The sequence below is a fragment of the Chlorocebus sabaeus genome, chromosome 3 (assembly GCF_047675955.1).
Source record: "Chlorocebus sabaeus isolate Y175 chromosome 3, mChlSab1.0.hap1, whole genome shotgun sequence".
In the NCBI taxonomy this organism is placed as follows: Eukaryota; Metazoa; Chordata; class Mammalia; order Primates; family Cercopithecidae; genus Chlorocebus; species Chlorocebus sabaeus.
In genome coordinates, this window is record NC_132906.1 from 29,892,136 (window position 1) to 29,919,268 (window position 27,133).

At 38.2% G+C, this 27,133-nt stretch overlaps 2 protein-coding genes across 6 annotated transcripts in view; one reads left to right on the forward strand and one right to left on the reverse strand.

Annotated features, from left to right (window-relative positions):
- Positions 1 to 27,133, forward strand: part of WDFY2 (WD repeat and FYVE domain containing 2) — a 191,217-nt gene that overhangs the window by 83,447 nt on the left and 80,637 nt on the right. For 3 of the 5 annotated variants that reach the window (XM_073014359.1, XM_073014358.1, XM_007960447.3), the window contains one exon: positions 13,565 to 13,638. The exons of the other annotated variants lie outside the window; for them this stretch is intronic. In XM_073014359.1, the coding sequence (XP_072870460.1) occupies positions 13,565 to 13,638 (74 nt within the window). The remainder of the gene's footprint in view (positions 1 to 13,564; positions 13,639 to 27,133) is intronic. 5 annotated transcript variants of the gene reach the window in all.
- HNRNPA1L2 (heterogeneous nuclear ribonucleoprotein A1 like 2) lies at positions 6,314 to 7,503 on the reverse strand. The gene has a single exon (XM_007960446.3). It carries the CDS (start codon positions 7,417 to 7,419, stop codon positions 6,523 to 6,525), a length of 897 nt encoding a protein of 298 aa, XP_007958637.3. The 5' UTR covers positions 7,420 to 7,503; the 3' UTR covers positions 6,314 to 6,522.

Genomic DNA, 27,133 nt, shown 5'->3' on the forward strand with positions numbered 1-27,133 from the left:
TCTCTCTCTCCCTGTCTCCAAAAAAAACCAAACAAACCCAAACCCTAGATAATTTGAATATACTTTAAGGTTTGAAAACATTGTCTTGTGACATTATAGCAAACATGTTGATGATCTATGTACATGTTTATATGAACACATGTAAAGCCACACATATATAGTGTTGATTGGTAAATATATGGATGTAAGCATACATGCTAGTCAATCAAATATTTACTGTGCATCTACTGTATACAGGCCACAAATCTAGATGCCAGGGATTTGCAGACAAACAAGATGTATATGGTCAAGATGATTTCAGTAATCTTTTGAATGGATTGAAAAGATTACTACTGTGTAGAGGTGAAAAAGAAACTTATCTTCATCACAATTGGTTAGAAATTGGCTTTGGTGTTTCTAGGAATCTTATGCATTCAGATGACATAGTAATTGACCTGGGCAAAAATTTAAGATTTGTTTAACTTGAGAGAGGCAGAATCTTATTGCATAAGGAAATAAGCTACATTTCAATCAGTTAGAGAACATGAAACAGATTTGAGTTTCCAAGGAGTTGTTTTGTAGTCCTTCCTATTGAAAGCTGTTTTGTTAAGAGGTTACTCAGTATTATTTGCAAATAATGGTTATGTGATACTGGTTTCAGAATAGGTGAAAATGCACAATATATTCAGAGGCTATAAAATAAATACCACAAAGCAAATATTACCGTATTTTGTGTTTATTCTACTACATAATAAGTAGCATTCCAAGTACACAAGAATTTATTCTTGTGCATGTATTAAAATGACTTATTTGTTAATTTTGTCCATTAAAATACCTTTTTTTTCCCCCCCCCCGAGACGGAGTCTCTCTCTGTCGCCAGGCTGGAGTGCAGTGGTGCATTCCTGACTCACTGCAACGTCTGATGCCCCAGTTCAAGTGATTCTCCTGCCTCAGTCTCCCGAGTAGCTAGGATTACAGGCATATGCCACCACGTCCAGCTAATTTATGTATTTTTAGTAGAGCCGGGGTTTCACCATGTTGGCCAGGATGGTCTCGATCTCCTGACCTCGTGATCCGCCCGCCTCAGCCTCCCAAAGTGCTGGGATTACAGGCGTGAGCCACCGTGCCCGGCCTAAAATACCTTTTAAATACAGTGTCGTGATCCAGGTAGGAGAGTAAATGCATTATAGCTTTGAGAAGAATTTGAAGTTTAATGAAAGGAAGGAAGTGGGAAGGCATTGCTTGAGAAAGAATAAATAGTGAAGGCCAAGTTTGATGACAGGAAACCAACTTGAAAGGCAGTGTGATGAGGCCGAGTGATCTTGGGGGAGTTGCAGACAAGAGAAAGAAGAGCAGACGCATCGTGGTCAAAAACACAAGCACTGCTATGGGGATGTGGGATGTCTTCCTATCCAGTCTTTTCTGAGAAGCTCCTCCTCTGTAGAAGGGAGCCAGGAAAAACCAAGCTTGCCTGGTTAAGGCTATTTGTCCCTGGGCCAATCTGATTTTCCCAGGAATTTAGAATTTGGAGGCAGAAATGCTAGTCTCAGCCTGGGCAGGGCCTTTTTACTGGGAACATATAAACCTAAGAGCTGAGAGGCGTTTGTGTGCATGGAGAAAGAGGAAAAAAACTGATCTGCAGAAAACGGAGGGTGAACCAGGGAAGGAAGAACGTCTGGCTCCTGATGAAGAGAAAGCCCAAGCAAGTGATGCACAAGATTTTCCTCATCCTCCTAATCCCCTGAGAATCCTGGCTCTGTTCTGCTGATTTGAGCTCAAAAGATATCCCTGTCTCTTATTGGATATGCCCATTTGTTCCTAAATTCACCTGAGCAGATTTCTATTACTTGTAACTGCAAGTATTTGACTAAGCCCGGGCCTCATTGTACACCTCCTAATTCCTACTCTTTCAGTTTTTCCTGGATCTCTGTGATCTTTAATGAGAAAGGACTGATTCATGGCCCTGTTGGTGACACAGTAGAGTTAAGCTTAACATAGCCTGGGAAAGGTGAGGGCATGTAAAGAAGGAAAGCAGAAAGTAGTATTTGATCTTGTTTAATTTTTTTGGATAGTTCATTCAACAAATGTTAAGTGTTTCTTCCACATCCAACATTGTACGATGTACTAAGGATGTAGTAGTTAAATATGGCAGAGGGTTCCTGTCTTTGTGGTGTTTACAGTCTGGTGGGGAAGGCAGACATTAAATGAATACCAACCATCATGTGTGGTGAGCGTTGTAATGTGGGAAGCAGGCATAATGGGGGCACGGTCACAAAGTCTGCCTATGGAAAGTTCATTTTAAACCCTACTCTCTATAGAGAATGTGGGGATGACTGCTGACTTGTTTCGTAGTTTGCTATAAGCTAGCTGATTTTTATGGATGAATGAGACATCAGAGCTTTTCCTTATCAAATATTCTTTCAAAAAAGAATACGTGTATCTTATGTAGTAGCTGCACATTGCCTGTGACAGTATCAACTTACAGCACACCCATCTGGGACCCTGCATGAGCTTGTAAACCAGGCCCTCAGGGTAAGAGTGGAAGTTTCAGTTACAGCCATAAATGTGATTATTTGTTCCAGGCTTCTAATAGATATAATTACAGCCACCATAGTTGGATCACACTGTAGAGAAAAATCATGTAAAAAGCACAAGCATTTCTATTTCTGTGGTTGATTTATTTCATATTTACTTTACCAACTAGGTTTGCCGTTCATGGGGTCAGACCTCTGTCCTTTGAGAGGTGACAGAGGAACCTCTTGCAGGAGTTGGTGGAAAGAGTTGGAGATTTTTCTTACTCTATCAGATAATTGGATGTCATGCCTGGCATTTATTGCCAACTTCTCCCTGGGTATGGAGAACAGATCAATCAGCTTGGCTGCCAGAGATGTTGTGAATAGGAGGCTGGAGAGGACTGGAGCCTCAGGCCGGGTGTGCTGGAGAATTGGAAACCCTCTATGGGTTCTGTTCCTGCCAGGGCAGGCAAATGGAATTTACTTTGGCTCCTAAGTGTTTATAAATTTTTCCACAAAGCCAAACAAGACTTTTTTTTTTTTTCATTTTTTCAAAGGTAGTTACAATAAAGAGGCACACCTGATGTAGCAATAAAATGACCTGCCTTGTGACCTTCCCAGTTCTCTGCCTTGGCCTGGTGGGATGGCATTTGCCCAGTCTGACGTGTGGTTGGGCCGCTCAGTTTTCACACAAGTATGGATACCTACCATCTGTTCAGTTAATGTTTAAAGTATAGGAACTCAAGGCCTCTCTGAAACATGTGATTTTGAACTGCTTGCTTCCCAGTTTTTATCAAAAGCCTGTTTGAGAGAAAGGCTATTTGTAGTGAACAGCATGAACGATAGTTAGTCTGATTATTCCTCTAAATTTGGAGTTTTCCCACTTTGTGTCAGCCCTCTGCAGAAATGCCTTCATTCATTGTGCCCTCGGCTTACACTGATGTGTACATTATATGAAGTGCTTTATGCCTGTTTTTGAAGTAATCGTCTACCATAATGTGCAGTGCCCCTTTTATGAAGGAGCAAAAAGGTGGAATATTTTTCAGAATGAGGGCCAGGAACTCTTTGCTGTCTCAAAGGCAGAACTTCCCAGCCTATGTGACACAGCCTACTGGTGTGGTCTAAATGGATTACATTAGAACATGAGAACTGATCCCCTTAGCTGAACAGGGGAGTGGAGAAGAGGATGGAGGGAGGGCTAGTCTCTTCTGTTTATTCCAGTGGCTTTACAAATATAATTTTCTGTGTGTATTATGAGGCAGAAAAGATTGGGAGCAATAGCCCTAGGACCTGGTACTTCGTCATTATCGATAATGTGAAACATGAAACCAAACTGAATCTCCTAACAGATCTTTATTTTAATTTCTTTTCTGTTTACACACACACACACACACACACACACACACACACACACTTTTAGTCATAACTTCTTTTTGCTTATTTCTATTGTTTGGTTTTATTGGTTTTATTGTATCTGCTTTTTAAGCCATTTTAAATGGTAGGGAATACATTAAGAATAATAAATAATCTTAGTTAAGAGTTCTATGGAAAGGATATTTGAATATAGTCTATTATTTACATTAAATTCAGCCTCCAAAAATGTATTGTTTCAATTGCAGTATTCAAAATGGCTTGTAGGTTAGATCCTATGCCTGGGTGGGAAACTGGAATTTGATTTTCATTTTTGCTACAATTTGCTGAATCACTTTTTGCAAGTCCTTCACATTTTCTCTGCTTTGAAGCCTAACAAATAAACTGTTATCTTTGTTCTCAAATTTGCAAAGATATTTTGGTTATTAGGTATACCAAATAACTATTTGTAAAATGCCTTCAGGTTCTTGATATTTAACAATATTACTGCCATTGTTGATATTAACCCAGAGTTATTAGGAAAAATTGGCTATTTTGTGGGGTTGTAGCTGGATTGGTTTATTTTTCTCATTTATTGGGACCATCATCTTAAGGTAACAGATAAGTTAAAATTGGGGATTTGGAAAATTAAGTTGATTAATATGTGTATATGCTTTTATCTGGAGTGGAAATGAGTTATTTTGTAAGTGAGTTGAAAGTGTTAGTTTTCCCATTGGTGAGGAGGACTTTCGGTAACTTTAGACTGTGGAGGTGGTGTGTATGCTTATTCCACAGCCTCTGCTGGGTGTTTTGGAGTGGGGGAAAGTTCATGTGGGTATATTAGTGGTATTATAGAAAGGTATTTAGAATTATGAACTTGGCAGTTCTGCTTTTATGAGGTGGCGATTGTTTTCCTGACTTTTAAACATCTTTAACTCAGTTGAGAGAGTTTCTTGGCAGATTGGGAGAATATGTATATACTTGGGATATGCTCATTCTGTTGTTTTAATTTATACCTTATTTCAAAAAAACCTCTGGGTTCCTGGTTGTGAAATGTATTGATCCATTTATTGCTTTCTTCTTGGTATAGGTTTTATTATGGAACCATGTGTAATTTGTTGTTTTTACTATTCATATTCTTATAAACCATAATGTAATGTGATCTTTTAAATCTGTATTTACTAAGAAGAAAAAGGTACCTGAGGAACTTCTCATTTTTAATGGAAATGAAGGAAAACATAGATTATCCAAACTAAACTTGCTAGATATTATTTAATCTGATTAAGTACAGCGTTTATTTAGCATACTCTTCTTTGATTTTCATCTGAGGGGGCATTTTAAAATTTAGTGTAGTTAGATAACTTTACTGTAACTTAAAACTTGTCTGGGAGTGACCACTTCTAATTCACTTTGCTGATATTACTGAGCCTAGATAAAAAGAAAACTAAATAGTTAATGTTAGTAGAGTAAATAAAATGTGGATTTAAATGTAAAATGGTTTTTAGTGCTAGAAAATTGAAGTCCTAAGTATAGGTATGCTTAATAAAATAAAACGTGTTGAGTACTGCAAATCTAATAAATATTATTCTATTATAAACAGGGCTGAATGAAATAGTGTCCATGAATTAAATTTTTGCTTTGTCAGGGTGTATTGCTCATTGGAAGCTCTATTGAAGACCCTCTTCTTGTGGAATCCTGACATTCAACTTCACCAGCATACTGTTAGCACCTGAAGTTTTATTTGCAGAAGTCACTATTGTTTATTTAGTTTTAAAGTTTGAACCAGAACCTCTCATGAGGAAGATTAGTGTCTCCTGCCAAATAATGCCCTTAGCATTGTAAAGCAGTGTGCTTGAAATCCACAGCTTAACCTTCAATGAAACTTGTGTTTCTTTGAGCAAAGTTCAACTGGTCAGCAAAGGACAGAAAATACATTAGTCATAAAATGAAAGAATTATTGGTGTAAGTAACAGAAATTAGAAAACTTTCCTCCCAAATCGAAATATTTTGGGATTTCCTCCTCTTAAGTACATGTTTTTTGAATAAACAAGGGCAATTTAAAAAATACCAATTTTCACATAGAAGTATTAGAAATGCAAATAGTCACTTTCTCTCTAATCCATTTAATTATTGACTGCTGAGATTTTATGCTGATCTCTTGGGTCCCCTTTGTCTAGGGCTGTGTCTTCTGTGGTTTCCTCCCTTCAAATTATATGGCCATTAATTTAATCGCCCATACTGGAGCGTCTCTTTATTTTCATTTTCTGTTTTTTTTTTTTTTTTTAAAGACATTTATTCAGTGTCACGATCAGACTATTACATTTAGCAATCAACAGCATGGGTGCAAAAAAAAAAAAAAATCTACATTAAAACTCTTTGTTGGAATGCTTTACACTTTCCACAGAACAGAAACTAAAATAACTTGTTATACAATTAGTCACAAATACAGTCCTTGAGTTTTTTGCCCATACACATGAGTATTTGTCTAAAACATGTCTTCTTTGTAGCAGCTAGGCCCTGCCACCACTGTGCTTGGCTGAGTTCACAAATCTGTTGTAACCTGTAGCTTCCCTGTCACTTCTCTGGCTCTCCTCTCCTGCTAAGCTTTGTTTCCTAATTAAAATCTTCTGCCACTGCCATAGCTACTGCTGCTGCTGGAACCGCCATAGCCACCTTGGTTTCATGGTTTTGCAAAGTATTGGCCTCCACCGCCATAGGGGCCAGAGCTTCTGCCTCCAAAATTTCCTCCCTTCATGGGTCCAAAATTTGAAGACTGATTGTTGTAATTGCCAAAATCATTGTAGCTTCCACCACCTCCAAAATTGCTTCCATCATTACCAAATCCATTATAGCCATCCCCGCTGCCACCATATCCACCACCACCACGGCTGCCACCAAAGCCACGACCACAGAAGTTTCCTCCACGACCGAAGTTGTCATTCCCACCGAAACCACCTCCACGACCACCACCAAAGTTTCCAGAACCACTTCGACCTCCTTGGCTGGATGAAGCACTAGCCATCTCTTGCTTTGACAGGGCTTTCCTAACTTCACAGTTGTGGCCATTCACAGTATGGTATTTCTGAATGACAATCTTATCCATGGAGTCATGGTTGTCAAAGGTTACAAAGGCAAAGCCCCTTTTCTTGCCACTGCCTCGGTCAGTCATGATTTCAATCACTTCAATTTTCCCATACTGTTCAAAATAATCTCTTAGGTGATGTTCTTCAGTGTCTTCTTTAATGCCACCAACAAATATCTTTTTCATAGTTAAGTGGGCACCTGGTCTTTGAGAATCTTCTCTTGAGACAGCTCTCTTTGGTTCCACAACTCTTCCGTCCACCTTGTGTGGCCTTGCATTCATAGCTGCATCCACCTCCTCCACAGTGACATATGTGACAAACCCAAAGCCCCTGGAACGCTTGGTGTTTGGATCTCTCATTACCACACAGTCCGTGAGCGTTCCCCATTGCTCAAAATGGCTCCTCAGGCTCTCATCGGTTGTTTCAAAGCTCAGCCCTCCAATGAAGAGATTCCTCAGCTGTTTGGGCTCTTTAGGAGACTCTGACTTAGACATGACGGCAGGGAGAAGAGAGACTTTAACGATGCTTCTTCGGAGGCGTCCACGGGCAGAAAGGAGCAAGCTGACGAACGTATCTCTATATTTTCGTTTTCACTTAATTTTAAGCTGAATATTTGTCTTACGTTACAAAGACTTCATTTTACCAAACACACAGTGTTATGAAAGTGTTTACTTTTATTTTATTTCTTTTTCTTTCTTTATTATTTTACCAAATACCCAGAATTCAAGGAAAGAAAGTATCTAATTTTAAAGGTGAGACTCTGACAGGCCAGTCAGAACCAAAGTCTTGATACTAATATAAGAGAATAAGAGGTTACATTACTCATAGACCTGCACAGTTTCTTCTTTATCTTATTTGTGCATTTCATTGCTTCCTAAAACTTTTCCATTATATTTCTTTTGACTGTCATTAGTCTGAAACAGAAAAGGTAGATGGGAAATCTTATTCAGCTAACATGGAAAATGAGTCCTGTACTGTTTACCAAAAAACCGTAATCATTTTTTCCCTAGATTTTAACAAAAATGTTGGGGAAAATATAGACTAGAATATAATGTCAACAAAACCAGTGGCAAGGCCTTGAATTTCAGTTATTGGGTTAGTAAAGAAGTCTCAGGCCACCTACATATACCATGATATATGTGAGAAGTCTTGGCAAATGGCATCACCCTACACATTTCATTCCATATGGTTATTCTCATGGGGAAACAGTTAAAAGTGGGGGTAATAAATATATCTTCACAATCTCTATCATGCTGTATTTATTTCATCTAGAGTTCAGGAATGTAGTTTTGATAGAGGAAGTTGGTAGAGGGCAGCTGTATTATAATTTTATGGTTCTGGTTAGGCACTTCATTCACCCTTTGGAGAAAGTAATTTTAAGGTGGGGAGTAGACCAGTCTCCAGCCAGTTTGCCTGTAATTTGCATATTCAGATTTCATAGAGACCAATTATTACTTTATTGTCTTATGAATTATTCGTTTTATAGCATTTAAAGCAGAGCTCTCCTTTGTGAGGCATCGCAAATATTTGTAGCTATATTTCACAACTTAGCTACAAAAAATATTGTACTTAAATCATATTTTGTTTGTCACTTCCCGTTATTCTTCCTGCCAAAGGATTCCCTTTGCCACTGGGTCATAGTTACCTTTACTTTAGTGTCTCATCCTTCCCCAGATAGTTTTGCCCCTTTGATATTTGTCTTTCATGACTGGGAGCCCATTTTATATGGGCCACAGCATTAGTCTTTTTAGTTGCTTTTTTGTTAATTTCTGGTGAGTTGAAGTTAGAAGAATCTCTGTGTCAATCTGTTTACCTCTCTAATCCATAAAAGAAAAGGAAGACTTTATTGTAACAACAAATCTGGGCATCAATATTCTTTTGAATCTGCTCTCTGCTTCTTTGGACCTACCAGGGGTCAATCCAAGGCCTGTTCCTGTGGGAGTGTCACAGTTGGAAAATGGTTTGAGGAGCGTTGTACGTCTCACCTGCTGCGTGCACATGTACACACACATACACACACACACACAGAGGTTTGCCTGGTATTTTCCCAAAATGCCTCTTTGAAGTGGTGATTACGCCTTTGGATGTGCCTGGGAGCTAATGCTCTCAAACTCTGACACTCCCCTGTCTAGAACATCTTGGGTTCAAGCATATGGGTTGTAGAACAGTTAGATTTCTGCTCAGATTTCTTTTGTTTATGCTCATTTATAGAAGCAGTCTTTTATTATTATTATTATTATTTCTGTAGGTTTTGGGGGAACAGGTGGTTCTTGGTTACATGAATAAGTTCTTTATGGTGATTTCTGAGATTTTGGTGCACCTATCACCCGACGAGTGTACCCTTTACCCAACGTGTAGTCTTTTATTCCTCACCCCACTCCCGCCCTTTCCTCGAGTCCCCAAAGTCCATTGTATTATTCTTATGCCTTTGCATCCTCGTAGTTTGGCTCCCACTTATGAGTGAGAACATGTGATGTTTGCTTTTCCATTCCTGAATTACTTCACTTAGAATAATGGTCTCCAATTCCATCTAGGTTGCTATGAATGGCATTATTTTGTTACTTTTTATGGCCGAGTAATATTCCATGGTTCACCACAATTTCTTTATCCACTTGTTGATTGGTGGGCATTTGGTCTGGTTCCATGTTTTTGCAGTTGTGAATTGTGCTGCTATAAACATGCGTGTGTGAGTATCTTTTTCGTATAATGACTTCTTTTTGTCTGGGTAGGTATCTAGTAGTGGGATCTCTGGATCAAATGGTAGTTCTACTTCTAGTTCTTTAAGGAATCTCCACACTGTGTTCCATAGTCGTACCAGTTTGCATTCCCACCAGCAGCGCAGAGGTGTTCCCTTTTCACCCCATCCATGCCAACATCTATTATATTTTGAATTTTGATTATGGCCATTATTGCAGGAATAAGGTGGTACTGCATTACAGTTTTGATTTGCATTTCCCTAGTCATTAGTGATGTTGAGCATTTTTTCATGTTTCTTGGCCATTTTTATATCTTTTGAGAATTGTCTATTCATGTCCTTAGCCCACTTTTTGATGGAATTGTTTTTTTTCTTGCTAATTTGTTTGAGTTCCTTGTAGATTCTGGATATTAGTCCTTTGTTGGATGTATAAATTGCTAAGATTTTTTTTCCCACTCTTTGGGTTGTCTGTTTACTCTGCTGATTGTTTCTTTTGCTAGGCAGAAGATTTTTTAGTTTAATTAAGTCTTATCTATTTATCTTTGTTTTTGTTGGATTTGCTTTTTTTTTTTTTTTTTTTTTTTGAGACAAGGTCTTGCTCTGTTGCCCAGGCTGGAGTGCAGTGGTGCCATCTCGGCTCACTGCAACTTCTGCCTCCTGGGTTCAAGCGATTCTCGTGCCGCAGCCTCCCGAGTAGCTAGAACTACAGGTGTGCACCACCACACCCACCTAATCTTTGTATTTTCAGTAGAGATGGGGTTTCGCCATGTTAGCCAGGCTGGTCTCAATCTCCTGACCTCAAGTGATCCGTCCATCTCAGCCTCCCAAAGTGCTGCGATTACAGACGTGAGCCTCTGCAGCCGGCCTGCATTTGCTTTTGGGTTCTTGGTCATGAAGTCTTTGCCTAAGCCAATGCCTAGAAAGGTTTTCCAATGTTATCTTCTAGAATTTTTATGGTTTCAAGTCTTAGATTGAAGGCTTTGGTTCGTCTTGAGTTGATTTTTGTGTAAGGTGAGAGTTGGGGGTCCAGTTTCATTCTTCTACATGTTGCATGCCAACTATCCCAGCACCATTTGTTGAATAGGGTGTCCTTTCCCATTTTATGTTTTTGTTTGCTCTGTCAAAGATCAGTTGGCTGTGAGGATTTGGGTTTATTTCTGGGTTCTCTTTTCTGTTCTATTGATCTGTGTGCCTGTTTTTATACCAGTACCATGCTGTTTTGGTGATTATGGCCTTATATATAGTTTGAAGTCAGGTAATGTGATTCCTCCAGATTTGTTCTTTTTTGCTTAGTCTTGCTTTGGCTATGTGGGCTCTTTTTTGGTTCCACATATGTTTTAGGATTGTTTTTTCTAGTTCTGTGAAGAATGATGGTGCTATTTTGATGGGAATTGCATTGAATTTGTAGATTGCTTTTGGCAATATGGTCATTTTCACAATATTGGTTCTACCCATCCATGAGCATGAGATGTGTTTCCATTTGTTTGTGTCATCTGTGATTTCTTTCAGCAGTGTTTGTAGTTTTCTTTGTAGAGGTCTTTTACCTCCTGGGTTCGGAATCCCAAGTATTTTATTGTATTTTTCTGCAGCTACTGTAAAAGGTGTTGAGTTCTTGATTTGATTCTCAGCTTGGTCACTGTTGGTGTAGAGCAGAATTACTGATTTGTGTGCATTAACTTTGTATTCTGAAACTTTGCTGAATTCATTTATTATAGGAACAGTTCTTTGCTTTGAAATATGGTGGTGTTTCTTACTATGCATAAAATGATTTGAACCAATAGGGTGAAATTGTCTTACTGTTCCTATATACCATTGGTTTCACAATCTATAAATTCTTTTAATTCCTTGATGGCAGCAATAATACCTTATATATCATTGTAGGACTTGCCTTGAACATAGTAAAGAGTATAAATTTTTCTCAAAAGAATAACAAGAAACATAGGAAATTGGGGAAAAAACAAGGAATAAGGGAATGGCAATGAAGATTTAAGAGTAGCCTGTGCAGTGTTGTAAAGAAGTATTTTAAATCACATTCAAAGTTCAGTGGGTTTTCTAATTATACCATAACTGGATATGGACTTTGGAGTAAATCACACAGGAAATGCTTTTAGATGGTCAAGTGGGCAGCTAAATGATAAGGTTGTTCCTGGCTAGTCACTAGCCCCTTGGGGTTGCAGTTTAGTTTTGCTTCATATGATCATATTTACATCTTCATAAATTGTGAGATATTTAAAATTCATTTTAACAGGAATGGCAAAATAAGAGTAAAGACAGTGTTGTCATTTGAACACAAGAATAGTCTTTCCATGTATCCTGTACTTATGTGTGTATGTACTTTACACAGTTGTAATCCCAGTGTATTTTTTCTTTAGTTTTTTTTCAGCTAACATGTTAATTTTCCATGAGATGATTAGATTTTAATTCTGCACACATGTTATGGGATTATGAGGCCCGGCATCTTAGTGTTGTATAGAAATTGTGCCAACATAGTTTACAAATCAAGGGGAATAAAACTGACTTTCTTAGGGCAGTGCATTAAATATCATTTGAATGCTGTTTTCAGCAGTGTGCTCTTGGGAATCTGGTTTTATTTTGTAGCTAAGTAGAAAGAAGATAGTCTGTTGTACTGGTGGAAGTTTTAGGGGGAAGTTCTTTTTAGTATGTTTTTATTTTCTGAATATATCATAGAAAATTAGAAAAAAGTAAATATGCAGTTTAGAAGATCTTTTTGTTGTTTTGTTCAGGGTCGTTTTATAGAGAATGAAAAATATGTTACTAAGTGATATGTTTATGAAGTGACTGTCAGTAGAACTTGAAGTTCTTTTTTCGTTTAAAAATAATCTAAGTAGGTTGTTTGAAAATTGGACTGTATGTTTGAATGATGTCTTTGAACCTTCTCCAACTGTTTCCTGTGTGACCTTGGGTAAAACATCTAATCATAACTGTGAAAAGTAGGAATAAAAAATATTTGATGCTGATTGTGATTATGATAATAGGTAGTTCACAATCTACATGGCTTCTGTGAATATGAAGGGAGACATATAAAAACTGCTGGGCTCTTCAGAACAACTATTAAATATTTCAGTATTGGGTAAATTGTCAAAAGACCCCCTATTTAGTGGGAGCAATTAGGAGCAAGCATAGGTAGAGAAGGCAGGGGCCTGGGAGCCGGCTGTTTGGTAAGCACTTGTTGACCATACGTGGCTTCCAAGCATACTTAATTTACTTAGGCTCAGGTGTACTCAGGCAGTCAGTCCTGCGGAACAGGGAGACCCAGTCCAGGCCTGGGTGTACTGACTCACCTGGTTTCTTTCCTACAGTGCCTAGCCCTATGATGAGTTGGTTCTTTTTTAGATTGAGACAAATCCTTCTTAGTCATTTTCAATCAGCAGACTCCAGCACACCCCCAAAGGCCAAGAACAAAAAACTCCTGTTAATTCACACCCCCCAAATCAATTCTGAATCAAAAAATAGACTTCTATACTCATGTGTGTATGTGTCTGTATGTGGGTGGGGAGGGTGGAAGTATAATAAGATCTTTCTTTTGTTTGTCTAGTTCAGAAAGGATAGGTTATTTCTGTTTAAGATGGAATTGGAGTGGTACAGAGAGAGTGGTAACAGAAATCTTACACAGCACAAAGTATTGTTAATCTAGTCAAGCAAATTTAGACTCCATACTGACAGACCTAGCCAAGACCAAGCCCCTTGGAACTTGCCCAGTTTGAGAATATCTTATTTGTTATATTCATTAAAAGGATAACTGAAACAACTATGGGGTAGCTGTAAAATTACTGTTTTTATTTTTTGGTGAGTGGGTGTTAAATGAAATGTTTTCCAGGAGATAGTGGGGAAAATACAACCCCACACTTTTAGCTAGTTAGGCACTCCTGAATCAATGAGAATCATGGTTTTGTTAATTTCATCAACATGTTCATTTCTTTCAGCTCCATGTTCATGCATGTCTTTTAACCCGGAAACAAGAAGACTGTCCATAGGTCTAGACAATGGTACAATCTCAGTAAGTACACATAAATAAGATTTCCAGTTGAAATACTTCCCTTCCTGTGGAGTATGTGTATGTATTTATTAGTTTTTTCAAGTTAACAGAATAATTTTCTTGCTAAGTAGCATGAAAGTTGTAGCGTAGCAAATTATGGTGAGGTAAGAGATTCTAATGTAGGGAGAGCTATCATCAGTATCCACTTAAATGCTGACAAGGTTCAGCTTGACCTACCCTGTCAGAGTGGCTAGGATGGGGGCAATTGGAGGCCAGTGAGTAAACTCCATGAATCTGCGTTAGTGAGAGCAAGCTGTGATGCTAGTGGCTTTAATCAGATGGTTAATCATGGTGCCTTAAACTTTGCCACATAAGCAACAGAACAGGAAGAAAATGCTTTCCCTTATGTCTGCATGTCTGATCTTGTCTTTGATACTCTGTGTTCTTTCTTTGTTCCTTCTGCTTCTTGTTTTTTCCAGCTCCCTCTAGTATCTGAATAGAATGCTGTAAATTTATATGAAATTGTGAAAAAAAGCACAGAATCTAGGTTTAGTCTGTAGATAGATCCACATAAATATTAGACCCTTTGATTGCAGATGTTTGGGGAACTGAAGTGATTAAAGATTGGAATTTTAACTTTTATTTACCTACTTAATAATTTTCTACATATTAAATTTCAACTAGTATATTAACTAATAACAAGACTGATTTGATAAATTCTCCATTTGGTAAATTACCCAGTGTTGCCTTTAGTCCTGGGCGAGAGAAACTCTGCTTCAGAACCTATGAATTAGAAGGCTCTGCTCTGCTCACACTTCCCCATAGGGTGAAGAATCTGAGGGTGAAGAATCTGAGGGCTCAGGGGGATATATGTGATCAGCCCAAGTCCTCCCTCTTCCCATTCCATCCTCCCTCTCTCCCACTCCATCCTCCCCCTACCAAGACCCTGGAATTTCCTGCCCCAAACTGCTCAGAACCTGCTTCCAGAGTCTTCACTGACATTTTTCCTAAATGTCCTTAGGAAGATAAAACCAGTGAATATGCTCTTAGGCCTGAGAGGTGGCAAAGAGGTAGCAGTTTGCAGTAGACAGGATGTCCACACTTGAGTGCAAGGCCCCTCAAAGTCTTGACAAAACTGGGAACGGAAAGAGAAGGGGTTGGGCTGGCCCCCTGTGTCACCACAATATGGCATGGAACTTCAAGGAGACTAAGAACTTTGAGTTTGAACCTGTACCTCCAGCTGTTGGAGGGTGTATTTGTCAAGACTGGAGGATGAGACCATGTTTTATTTAATAGTTCAACTGGACTTGTAACTTTTAAATATGTAAACATGGAATGTGGGCCTCCATTTGTAATCCTGCCCCAGCCCCTACAAATGTTAGTGGACCTAAAGTTTTCTATTTGATCTTTAGTCAAAACATTTGCTTGGTGCTCTTTCTAGGACTATTAACAATATTGTTAAATATAAGTCAGCCTAATGACAAGTATTTATGAAATTTCTGTAATATCTAATACATTTGGTAGATCTGTAAACTCTGTTTCTTAGGTAGATAGAAGTTTATGATACAAAATTGTCTACTTTGAGGAGAGCCGTTTTTAAAAGGAGGGGTGTGTATGAGATAAATTTATTTTTAAAAGATAAAGGCAGATCATTAGATTTTTCAATGGACTTTTGAAGTGTTCATTACAAAGGAAATATGAGAAGATGAACAGAGATCCCTCCATTACCCAACAGTTATAGGATAGTTTGCGTTAACGCTTACTTAAGTCCATGGAAAAACTTAGGTTTATTTAACATAGGAGTGGTTTGTTGCACTTTTGAAGTTAGTGTAGGTGCTTAACGGATACTGATGAATTTGGCTTTGAAGGCAAGAAAGATGAGCAAAGTAAGTTATGGAGAATTCTAGCAATTTATTGTATATAAGAGGAGAAACCATCTTAGCCATTATTCTTTTAGTAAATGAAACTGCCAGGGAAGCAGAGCATCAGTCAGGGTCCATCTTTCCAAGTATGTCAGTATAGGGCTGAGATATCAAACCTTAACTTACTCCAATCTTCTGAAAAAGATTGAGGACCCTGGCTTATATGAAATAATTTCCTTAAAAGTACTTCCTTTGTATTGTTGAGGAAGATGAATTGCACACCCTACCTCTTCTCATCTACAGAATTAGAAAGAGTTCTGACTTAGGGAAAGATACAGTGAGAGAACAGCATGTTTAAGGTTCAGGATTCTCGTTGATCAATACAGTAACAGGCTCTTTACTGAAAATACTTAGTCTCAGCTGTTTTAATAATTTACTTTTTAGACATGAGAAATCCTAGTCAGAGAGTATATATTCTGTTTCCTGGTTATAGCCAATAAATTTTAAGAAGAAATAGTGGTTAACTTATTTTAAAACTAAGAAAGTGTAAAATCAGAAAGTAACATCATTATTTCACTTTATTTTACTGAATAAAAAGAACACATTGTGTAAGATATAAGAGACAGTTAAACTTAGGCAGCTGAATAGTGACTTAGAGATGAAGTACAGATAAGACATAGAGACCATTGTTTCAAAAATGTGGCCACAAAGAGCAGGAGAGAGAGCGTGAGCACTGGAGCAAGATCTGGCAGGAGACAAGCAGCAAGAGGGTCCTGAACAGTTTGGAAAAGTTAGCTGTGGGAAAGAATGGGGACAGGTGAGAGAGCAGGAAAGGAGAGAGAAATGTCATTCAGTTTTGCAATATAGGAGAGGAATGCCTTTTATTTTTTCCTGTGAGGTAGCAGGCAAGGTCATCTGCTGAGAGAAGGTGAAGATATGGGGTGAGAGTAGATTTTCCTACCTATACCTTTTGCTCTTTCTGCATATAACCCAGAATCCTGCTTTGCCATCTTGGTCTACAAAGTTGTAATTATCTTCCCCACCTCATTCAAATGTTATCTTTTTGTTTGTATTTTTATTTTTGGCAGATGGTTCCTGAGCCCTACCAATTGAAATTAGTCACACACGGTACTCAGTGGGTTAGCTATGTTGTATTGCATATTTAACTTTTGCTTCGCACAGTGTTTGAAAGTCTGTCTTTTCCGTTAAACTGTTAGGTGTTGAAGAGTTGGCTGGTCTGGTCTTTATTCATCTCTCCTCTGATAGATCTTATTGTGGCTCCTTGTACAAATTGGGAACTCAATGAATAGTTTGTTAGTTTATTGACTGAAGTACAAACACTATTATTATTTAATATAGCTGACTGTAATAAGCAGTTGCTTAAATTCTGAAGATAGTTTATTTGTACCGTATTATTACCATTCAAACTGTTTTTCAAAATAGAATGACCTTCTGTAGGGGAAAAATTTATGCCAATAGTTTAATTTGTCTTGACCCTTTTCAGAAATGTCTTCTGTTTTAATATTGAGAGAAGTTAGTCAGATTGTGCTAACTGCTATTCATGCTGAAGTGGAACTTTAAACTTTCCATTTTTATGTCACATGTATTCTAGCCAACTAACAAATATTTAAATATCAACTCTGTACAAAAGGTTATGCTCAATTCTAACATAGTGTGGCTTCTGGTCTCAGACACTATAATTCAGTTAGGGAGACATTTTTCATTTTTATGAAAATTGAAATCATGAAATAAGTAACACAGAGTAAACATAATAGCAGAAGTACCGGTACACCAGTGAGTGTGATGTTGGCAAAGCAGTGAGGTCAGAAGACAATGGGAGATAATGGTCTAGGATGGCTCCCTGGATACGAACTGGAGTTAGAAGACTGGCTAGGATTGGATTAGCTAAAGATAGGAGAGTAAGGTATTTCAGACAAAATTAATGGAGTGGGGGGGAAAAAACACCCAAACCATGGAGGTACCAAAGGACCAAACATGTTTGGAGAGAAATAAACCAATTTGGTAAGAGGATTAATGGAATAACGTGAAAGCCTTGATTCAGGATGAGTAGTAAGCGTTATGTAACGTAAAGGTAGTGGATCCATAACATGGAAGATGCTCCCCATCCCACTGCAAGACTTCATGCCATATTTAAAGGGGATAAATGACTGATGAGTAAATGTCAACACAGAAGTAAAGCATTTCCATTAAACTAATTTTCACCAACCCTACTGAATAATTGCTATAGGATAGTATAGGGTGGAGATATATATATATGGAGATATGTATATACACTTTATAAATACTTATTTTCTTCTCCATCAAAACTTATAGGGAGCCAGAATTTTTATTAATATCTATCTAAGATAAATGCATGGTCATTGAAGATTTTTTGAAAAAGGCCTTAAAATGGTAAAATCTCGGTTCTCTGAAGATGAATCTCATGTATGTGTTATGGGAAGTTTGATTGGGATGAGAGGATTGATCTCTAAATGGTTAGCATTCAGAATAGTGATTATTGTCTAAAACTGACATTGACTGTGTATGGATTTATTGTTGTTTTGGTAGTTCTTGTGATTGTGATTATTATACTCTTACGGTATACATTACTGTTAGTTCATGTGGGTTACCTGGTATGTTAGTTTCCTGGGGCTGCCATCACAGTACCACAGATTGGGTAGCTTCAGACAGCAGTTTTTCTCTCACGGTTCTGGAGCCTGGAAGCCTGAAATCAGGGTGTCAGGGGGGCCATGGTCCTTCTGAAAGCTGTAGAGCATTCTTCCTTGCTTTTTCCTAGCTTCTGGTGCTTGCTAGCCATCCTTGGCATTGCTTGGCTTGTGGATGTGTCTCTCCAGTCCTTGCCTGCATCTTCACATTGCCTTCCTTTCTGTGTCTCTATGTCTTCACATAGACTCCTTTAAAAACAAAACAAAACATGGAGTTTCGCTCTGTTGCCCACACCGAAGAGCAGTGGTGCAATCATAGCTCACTGCAGACTTGAGCCCCCTGGACTCAAGTGATCTTCCCACTTCAACCTCTGGAGTAGATGGGACTATAAGTGTGCACCACCATGCTTGACTCATTTCACGGATGTTTATTTGTTTGTTTTAGGCAGGAGGTTTTGCTTTGTTGCCCAGGCTGGAGTGCTGCAGCATGATCATAGCTCACTACAGCCTCAAAGACCTGGGCTCATGTGATCCTCTTGCCTCTGCCTTCCAAGTAGCTGAGACTACAGATGTTCACCACCATACCTGGCTAATGTTTTGACTTTTTTCATAGATCACTTCTCACTATGTTGCCTGGGCTGGTCTTGAATTCCTAGGCTCACGGGATCCTCCCACCTCAGCCTCCCAAGTAGCTGGATTACAGGTGTGAGCCACTGTGCCCAGCTCCACGTGACCTTCTTATAAAGCCACCAGTCATTGGATTTAGGTCTCCCCCAATCCAGTATGATCCTGTCTTAGTTACATCTGCAAAGACCCTGTTTCCCAAATAAGGTCACATTCTAAGGTTCTGGGTGGACATGAATTTTGAGAGGATACTGTTTAACTCTACATCTGGTAATATTGTATCTACTGTGTTTCTCTAACAGTGTTAGAGCAGTTGATTTGGAAACAGTTTTCTCAATGTGAGACATGATGTCTTCAGGAAGAAGTATCCAAGGGATATTTAAAAAAAGATGATTCAAAATCCTCTTGTGGGAGATAAGAAAATATAATTGAAAGGATCTTCTTCTGCAGCTAATGCCACTCTCCTCGAGATTAAGTGATATCTTGAATAGGCCCCATGTCAGAATAATGGTGGCAGAGCTAGGACTTCCCTGAGCCCTAGACAAATTTTCTTTATATTATACCAGGCCAATTTCTTCATACAAGTAGGACAGCCTAGCTGCAAGGAATTACCTTAGGGTATTCACTAGGGAATTAGGAGGGAGCTTGTGTTATTCTGTGCATCCAGCCACTGTTAAAAACTATGTGTTGGGTTGGGGGCGGGAATTTCAGCATTTAATCTAACAAGGAGTTTTGGATGAGTTGTTTATTCCCATGAATTATAATGAGCCTATGGGGAACTGAACCCAAATGGTAAGGTCATGTTCTACAGCAATGACAAATGGCCTCTGAATAAAGCACTTCAGCTGTACCCAAGCAAGTGACTGTACAGTTAGTTTACTCCTGCTGGAGAGACAGTCTTGAACATTTTCACCTTAATCAGCTTCAAAACAGCAGTGTAATAGTAGACTCTCACTCATCAATCATCATGATGCATTCCAAGGTTTGTACTTAACAGGAGAAAGCTTCTGAAATTTTCTGTTTTCCAAGATTTCTAGTTTGATACCATTTATGAATAATATCCTAATAAAGAAGACATAGAAGGCCAATTTGAAGAAAATTTCAGGAAGCTCTGTGTCCAGAGAAATGTGCGCATGGAATCTATGGGGCCTCCTCCTTTTAAACTGTTACATAACCCTGCCGTTATTTACACTAGCTTGTGATTCTGTCATTATGCCATGGTTTCTACCATAGAAGACCAGCATTTCTGAGTCATTTTATCCTTCTGAGTCACCGGACTTCCTAATGTGAGGAGTTCATTTTACACAGTGTTAATTAGGCATTTTCTTCTGAGCTTGTGCTAAGTTACAATGAATTTAAACGTATATATTACATATATAATATATGAAAATATGTGCTAATTTTAATACTATAGGTGTGGAGCTATGCTTAGCAGGAAAATAGTCTTAGAGTGTTGACATTCCGGTTGCTTACTATTTATTCATTTAGTATCATTTGCTGAAGGTGGTTTTATCAAAGAAAACTCTTGCTGTATTGTAGTGCTTATTGTGCCCTTGGTATTTGTGTGGATCCAAGATCTCTCAAAGACTAACCTTCTCCCTCAGTTATGTCATTGTACATGTAGCCCTGTCATCTTTTGCTCAGCACCTACATGTTATCTAAAAACTTGGTCAAGCAGTCTTGAATGCCAAGAGCATTTTTTGACCTGAGATTAATTTTGTTGCACTTCCATTGCAGTTGTGAATTTTGAAAGGCCTTCTTGAACCAACTTTTAGACTAATTCTGTAGTGTGAATATCCGTAGGAGCACCCAGATTGCTCTGCATTTTGAGTTAGGTACTGAAGAGATTCAGTAGAGTGAGTGGTGGATTGAAATAATTTATACAGTATCTACAGAAGTTATCTTGGCCACATCAACACAGCACATCTACACTTCAGAAAGGTAATGGCTGGGAACTGATGAGGATATTATGTTCCAAGTTACTTTCCCTTTGTCCTAGGAACCTTATATCTAAATAATCTATCTCTCCTGGAATAATAACTGATGTAATTATTTTATTAATGGCATATATTCAGCATAAACTCCACAAGGCAGGGACTGTGTTTACTTGACTGGGTTACAATCTGGCATCTAGTACAATGTCCATGAATTTCTAAGTACTCTGTAAATATTTATAGACGGAATTAATGAGCGAGTAAGTGAGTGTATATAGTTTATGGACTTGATATTATATAGAGGTTCGGAGCACAAGCCCTGGTATCAGACTGCCTCTACCCCCCTCAAGTTGTGTCACATTGGGCAAGTTGCTTTACTCTCTGTGTCTCAGTTTCCTTATCTGTAAAATGGGAATAATAGTTGTACCTATTTTATAGGGTTGTTATCAGGACTATCTGATATATACATGGAAAGCTCTTAGAACAGTCCCTGTATGTATCAAATGCTCCGTAAATATTAGCTCCTGTCAGTGTCATTATCATCATCAGTAGCAGCATCCTCCATTTGCAGTAACTAGGAAGGCTTGGTTAAAGTCTATGTCATGAGCATTTAGTGGGCCAGTTCCAAGGGGAGGAAACGTCTTAGTCATGGCATATTCCTTAGGACGATTCAACTTATTTCTGGCCCCATCTTTAGTCTTTGCTGTTGCATCACAGGAATTTACCAGTGATTTGCAAAACATGTACTGTCTTCTGATATGGACACCCTTTTTTCTGCAAAGGAGTTTCCTACCCAAGTTGTTGCCATTTTAATCTTCATCATCCTCAAGAAAACGGGTTGGGCTTGGAGAGATGTAGAGAGTACTCAAGATGCTCTGAATGGATGACTGGAGAAGATGGAACAAATTTGTCATCACAAGTGACTCCCTTATTTTCGTGGATTGAGAGTATGGAAGAAGGGAACATTGCAAGCCATTAAGGGTTCAATTGCTTTCTATTGTTTTAGGAATTTGGATTTTATAGACCAATGTCCAGAGAGCCATCTGTGGTCCTACAACTTTTAAAATCAATGATAAAAATCAGTCCTGTTGGTCTCAAAATTCTTTTCTTAACCATTTCCATCTACACATGTGAGAATATTCTCTGTATACACAAATATTTTGCTGATTTTTACTTTGAATTCATCTTTTATACAAACTAGAGGTGAACCATGGTTCCCATGTCACTGTCATTTTGTATTGCAAGGTTTCAAGCCCAGATGGACTGGTGTGTGGCATTTTACTGTTACTCACCTTTGAAGGCATTCCTCTCAAGAGTACCTTGACAACAGCAGAGTCATGAAATATATCCTCCAGGGAACCATCTGATGTTTATTCTTTTGCTGTAAAGCTTGAGAACTCATAAGAGCCAAAATGCATGAAGGAAGCAGTCATTCTTTTATAGGCCCTGTGATTGCGGAACTGCTGTCACCTGGTGTTGCTCCACCTACTGTGTGATCTCAGGCAGTCTTGGCAAAAGCCTTCCCCCTTGCTGGCTAGATGCTTACATTAGCAGAGAGGGGAGTGGTATTACGTATGTCCTAGTCTCTGGGGTTTAGTGCTGGGGTTAAATGCTGGGCTTGTATGTCTTTGCTTAGCTGTAGTTGGATGCTACAGTGATCCAGGCTGGTGGAAACCTGAGTAGTTTTTCTTTCCAAGATGTGTGCCCTTCCCTGTTTATTTACTGCTCCTCCTGTACTAAGCCTTGAATGCAGGCTTTGCACCTCACTCTCCTGTAGCTTCACCTCATTACAGGTGGAGGAATAGCTCTTCTCTCAGTTACCAGTGAATGTTTTACATATTTATAAATATGCACTCATTTAGTATAGGAAGACAACCATTAGTATTAGACCTTAAGCTCATTGGAACAAATTACATAGTTGCAAAAAGACTTCTAACCATATTGGCACAAAGAACAGAAGAGCTTTTCCATCTGCAGCAATTTTGCAAGTCCAGCTTGTTTCCTGGATTAGAGAGAAGTGAAACATTAGGGTAGCTTCTTCAGCCCAGAGCTATTGTTATGGGTAGGAAAAGAAAGGAGCCAAAAAGGTGCCTTCCAGTGGATTGAGTCATATCATGGTTGAGTATTTGGTGTGTGTGTGTGTGTGTGGTTTTTTTTTAAGTGTAGTAAACCCTGAGTTACCTCCAGATTTTTCTGCTGGTTCTTCTTTCTCAGTCAGAGCCTTAGATGTGAGGCTCTCGAAGGTTCTGCCCTCCTGCTGCTTACTCTATTTTTTTGGTGATCTACATCTGTGGTTTAATTTTCCTATACCTACAGTTCTCAAGACTGTGGCCCATAGCCCGAGACTGCATTCCAGTTTAGCATATTCTAAATAGAAATAATTCTGTTTCCCCCGCAATATGCTCTTCTCTCTTCCTTCAGTAAATGGCATCAATGAGTAACCCCAACCAGAAATAAGACCTGCATTTTCCCTTTAACCTCACAGTATCAGTGCCCATGGCCTGCTGACTTAGCTCAGACCTGTCTCCAGACTCTGGCCTTCTTTGTCTATTCCCAAGAGTACTTTTGAAATTTCCATCTTGGATTTACTTGGATTGTTGCAATAAGCCTTAGATTGGTCAAACTGCCTGTTGTCTCTAGGTTCCTCTAGCTGCTCTGCCATCAGATATCCAAAGTTCTATACTCATTCCCCAGTGTATAGACTCTCAACCACTTTTAGAAAAATGAAGCTCCGAGCCCGTCATTCTCCCCACTTGGTCAATCTCACCTGTCACAACTTTCCGACCAAACATCAAACTTTTTGAATCAGACATCCATGCCTGTGTACATGCAGTCCTCTACCAAAAATAGATGTTCTCCTTCACTGAACTCCTGCTGCCCCTATGGAACTTCTCTCCTACCTTCAAGAATTAGCTTTAAGCTCCAAACCCATTCTTATGAGAAGCCTCTCTTACTACAGGGCAGGGTTGAAAGACTCTTTGTAAGAATTTTCACAACCCTTAGTTCAAATTTCTACTTTAGTATTTATATATCATTAGATTACATGTACATTTCATTTATATAATTTTGTATTAAGTAAGATATATATACAGTTGACCTTTGAACAATGCGGGGGTTAGGGGCACTGACCCCACCTCCCCGTCCAGTTGAGAATTTGAGTATAACTTTTGATTGCCCAAAAACTTAACTACTAATAGCCTACTGTTGACTGGAAGCCTTACTGATAGGGTAAACAGTCGAGTAACACATACTTTGTATGTTATATTTATTGTATATAACATATACAATATGTTATATAACCTATCTAAATGAAAACACAAATAATGTCACACATATATATAAATATATATAACCATCACTGAAAAAATTGTACTTAATTATTTTATAGTATATTATGTATTAATATTTTCATATATTTTAAAAGTATATTAATAGAGAGCTACTATGTAAATTAATATAACACTTAAAATAACACTTTTATTCAATTTGCTAAACCCCCAATTGAGAAATCTAGTCTTACAATAAAGTAAGCTGAAGAAAAGAAAATGTGACTAAGAAAATCATAAGGAAGAAAAAGTATGTTTTCATTAGATGGAAGTGAATCATCATAAAGGCCTTCATCCTCATCCTATTGACGTTGAGTAGGCTGCTGAGGAAGAAGAGGGGTTGGTCTCAGAGGTGGCAGAGGTGGAAGAAAATCCATGTATAAGTAAATCTGTGCAGTTCAAATCCGTGTTTCAAGGATCAATGTAGTCCCTAAACATGTCTAGTAAATAACACTTAATTCACTTATTTTCTTTATCTCCAGTAGCCAGAGCAACTTGGAGGCAGGAAACATATGCATTGGCATTTCCAATACCCAGTAGAGAGCCCTGCGCAAATTGGAATGGCAGTATTTTTTGAATGAATAAAAGCCAAACCAGTTTCCTTTGTGTTTCCATCCAGAAGTTCGTTCTCCTTTCGCCTTCATTCTGATAATCTAGTCATCCTTACAGAAGCCCTTTCTTCCCAGCACTCTGATAGGGAAGCAATTGTTTTATTCTCTTCCCTCCCTTTATCACGTAGAGCTTTCTCAGAGTTTGTGGGAGAAATGATTGTTAACATACCTTACCTTCATATAGCAAGGGCAGATGTGGTGGTGGTTGAGGTGCGAACTTTGCTCCCATAAAGGTCTGTATCTGTATTCCAGCTCTTCCATCTTCTAGCTTGATAATCGTGAACAAGTTGGTTAACTTCACATACTCCTCAATTTACTCATTGTTGATTGAGGGTGATCTGTGCCTCATGGGATTGCTGTGAGAATTACATGAGGTAACTTAAAGATCTTGGCACTCAGTAAGCCCTCAGAAAGTGGTAATTACTGTTTTCATGGCAGAAATTATATTCATTTCAGCAGTAGGTGAACTTTAATTTACTTTTAGATAAGGTTAATTTTATCTGAAGTTAAAGAGTAATATTTTTCACACAATTCTTTGCCACCTCAGGTTTAACAATAATGTTTAAAAACTCATCGTTTTTAAACTGGTTTCTTGTGTGTGCCATTTTTGACAAATAAGATTGGGTTTTACATATAATATTGGCTTTCTTTTGGTGTTCATTACTTGCCAAATGTATATTTTTGTTTGAATAATGTTCAGGACTGAAAATATATGAAGTTAAATATAGAAAAAGAGATAATTATAACATTTTAGTATGGAGACCATGGTTATAAACAGCTTGAAAAAGCAACACATTATTGTGTTTTCTGTTAATCTAAGAAGTAAAGCATTGGTTCTGAGATTTGAGATATACTGAGATTTGAGTCAAAAGTGTGTACTGTTCTATTTTTCAGTATTGATTAGGAAAAGTAATAGGTTAGTAATTAGGCTCTCTTTTTTTTTCTTTTATTATTTGAATGTCTGGTAATTGCACATATTTTCATTCAAAATTACTGTGGGTAACACTGAACCCCCAGTTGAGAAATCTAGTTCCTACTTCCAAGCCTACTATTGATGAGCAAATTGTTGAATCTTTCTTTGACGGCCTATCTAAATGAAAACACCAACAATGTCACACTTATATATATCTAACAATATATATAACCATCACTGAAAAAATTATACTAAATTATTTTTATAGGATATTATGTATTAATATTTTCATATATTTTAAAAGTATGTTAATAGAGAGCTACTATGTAAATTAATATAACACTTAAAATAACACTTTTATTCCATTTTTAAAATACGTATTGGACACCTACTATGTGCCGGGCAGTGTTCTAGGTACTTGAGATACATCAAAATATACTTTCCCCTACTGAAAAACCCCTCCTCTTGTTTATGTTGCATTTAGTAATTGCTGTATAAATAACATTATAATTTATATATGTTAGAAGGTCATAGAAGTGATACATGCTATGGGGAAAAATAGAACAGAGTAAGGGGGATTGGGAATGTGAGCGTGAGGTAGAGGGAATAGATGCCAGTAGGTTAGGCTTCATTAAGAAGATAGCATCTGAGCCAGAAGCCTTGAAGGATGGAGGACTGAGTCCATCATTTGTCTTGGGAAGAGTGTTTCAGGTAGAGTAACAGTCAGTACACAAGCCCCACAGCGGGAGTGTTTATAGTAGTAGTACAGCGAAAATCCTGACTTGATTAAAAAAAAAAAAACAAAAAAAGGAGTATTATTTCTTTATTTTTAATATTTATTGAATACCTCTCATATATTGTATATTAAGAACAATGCTGGACACGTTGGGGAGACATGTTGGGAAAACCAGAACTCCATTCCTTGAGCTCTATAAAGAAAGATCAAGTGATCTGATCATTGATAGTTTTCATTTAATGCAGATTGTGATCAATAGTCCAAAAGAGCTACAGAGTCTCTTGAAATTCAGAACAGAAAGCTCCATCCCGCCTGAGGTGATTGTATGAAAGCAGACGATTCAGAAGGATAGGTTTGAAAAATGATGAAGATTGGGGAAATGAGACACTACATCAAAGGCTAGGAAATGGGGATGTGCAGGTCGTTGTCAAAGATAAAAGTTTACTTGGAAATACTTTGGAAGGGGCTTGGATTCAAGAAGGATGTAAGGATCTGATGACTAAATGTGTAGGAGAAATTGAGTGGGGAGAACGGGTAGTTGGCAAAAATAACTCCCAACCAAGCTCGTGTTCAGTCAGTACACAGTTGCTGCTGTCTGCAGCCAGCGTCTGTTCTGATTAGCCGGTGTCCTTGGCCAACCATTTGGTCCTGCTTCCAGGTGTCAGACTTGGGTAACAGGGCTCATGATGGAGGCATTAGTGGTGTGTGGTGCTTTCTGCTTATTTTTCTTTTGTGTTTGTTATAATGCATTGTCACCTGGATTTTCTGAAGAGTGTAGTGACTTCAGAATTTGCAGTGTAATTTTTTTCTTTGCTCATAGAGATTCAGTGAAATACTCTCCTGA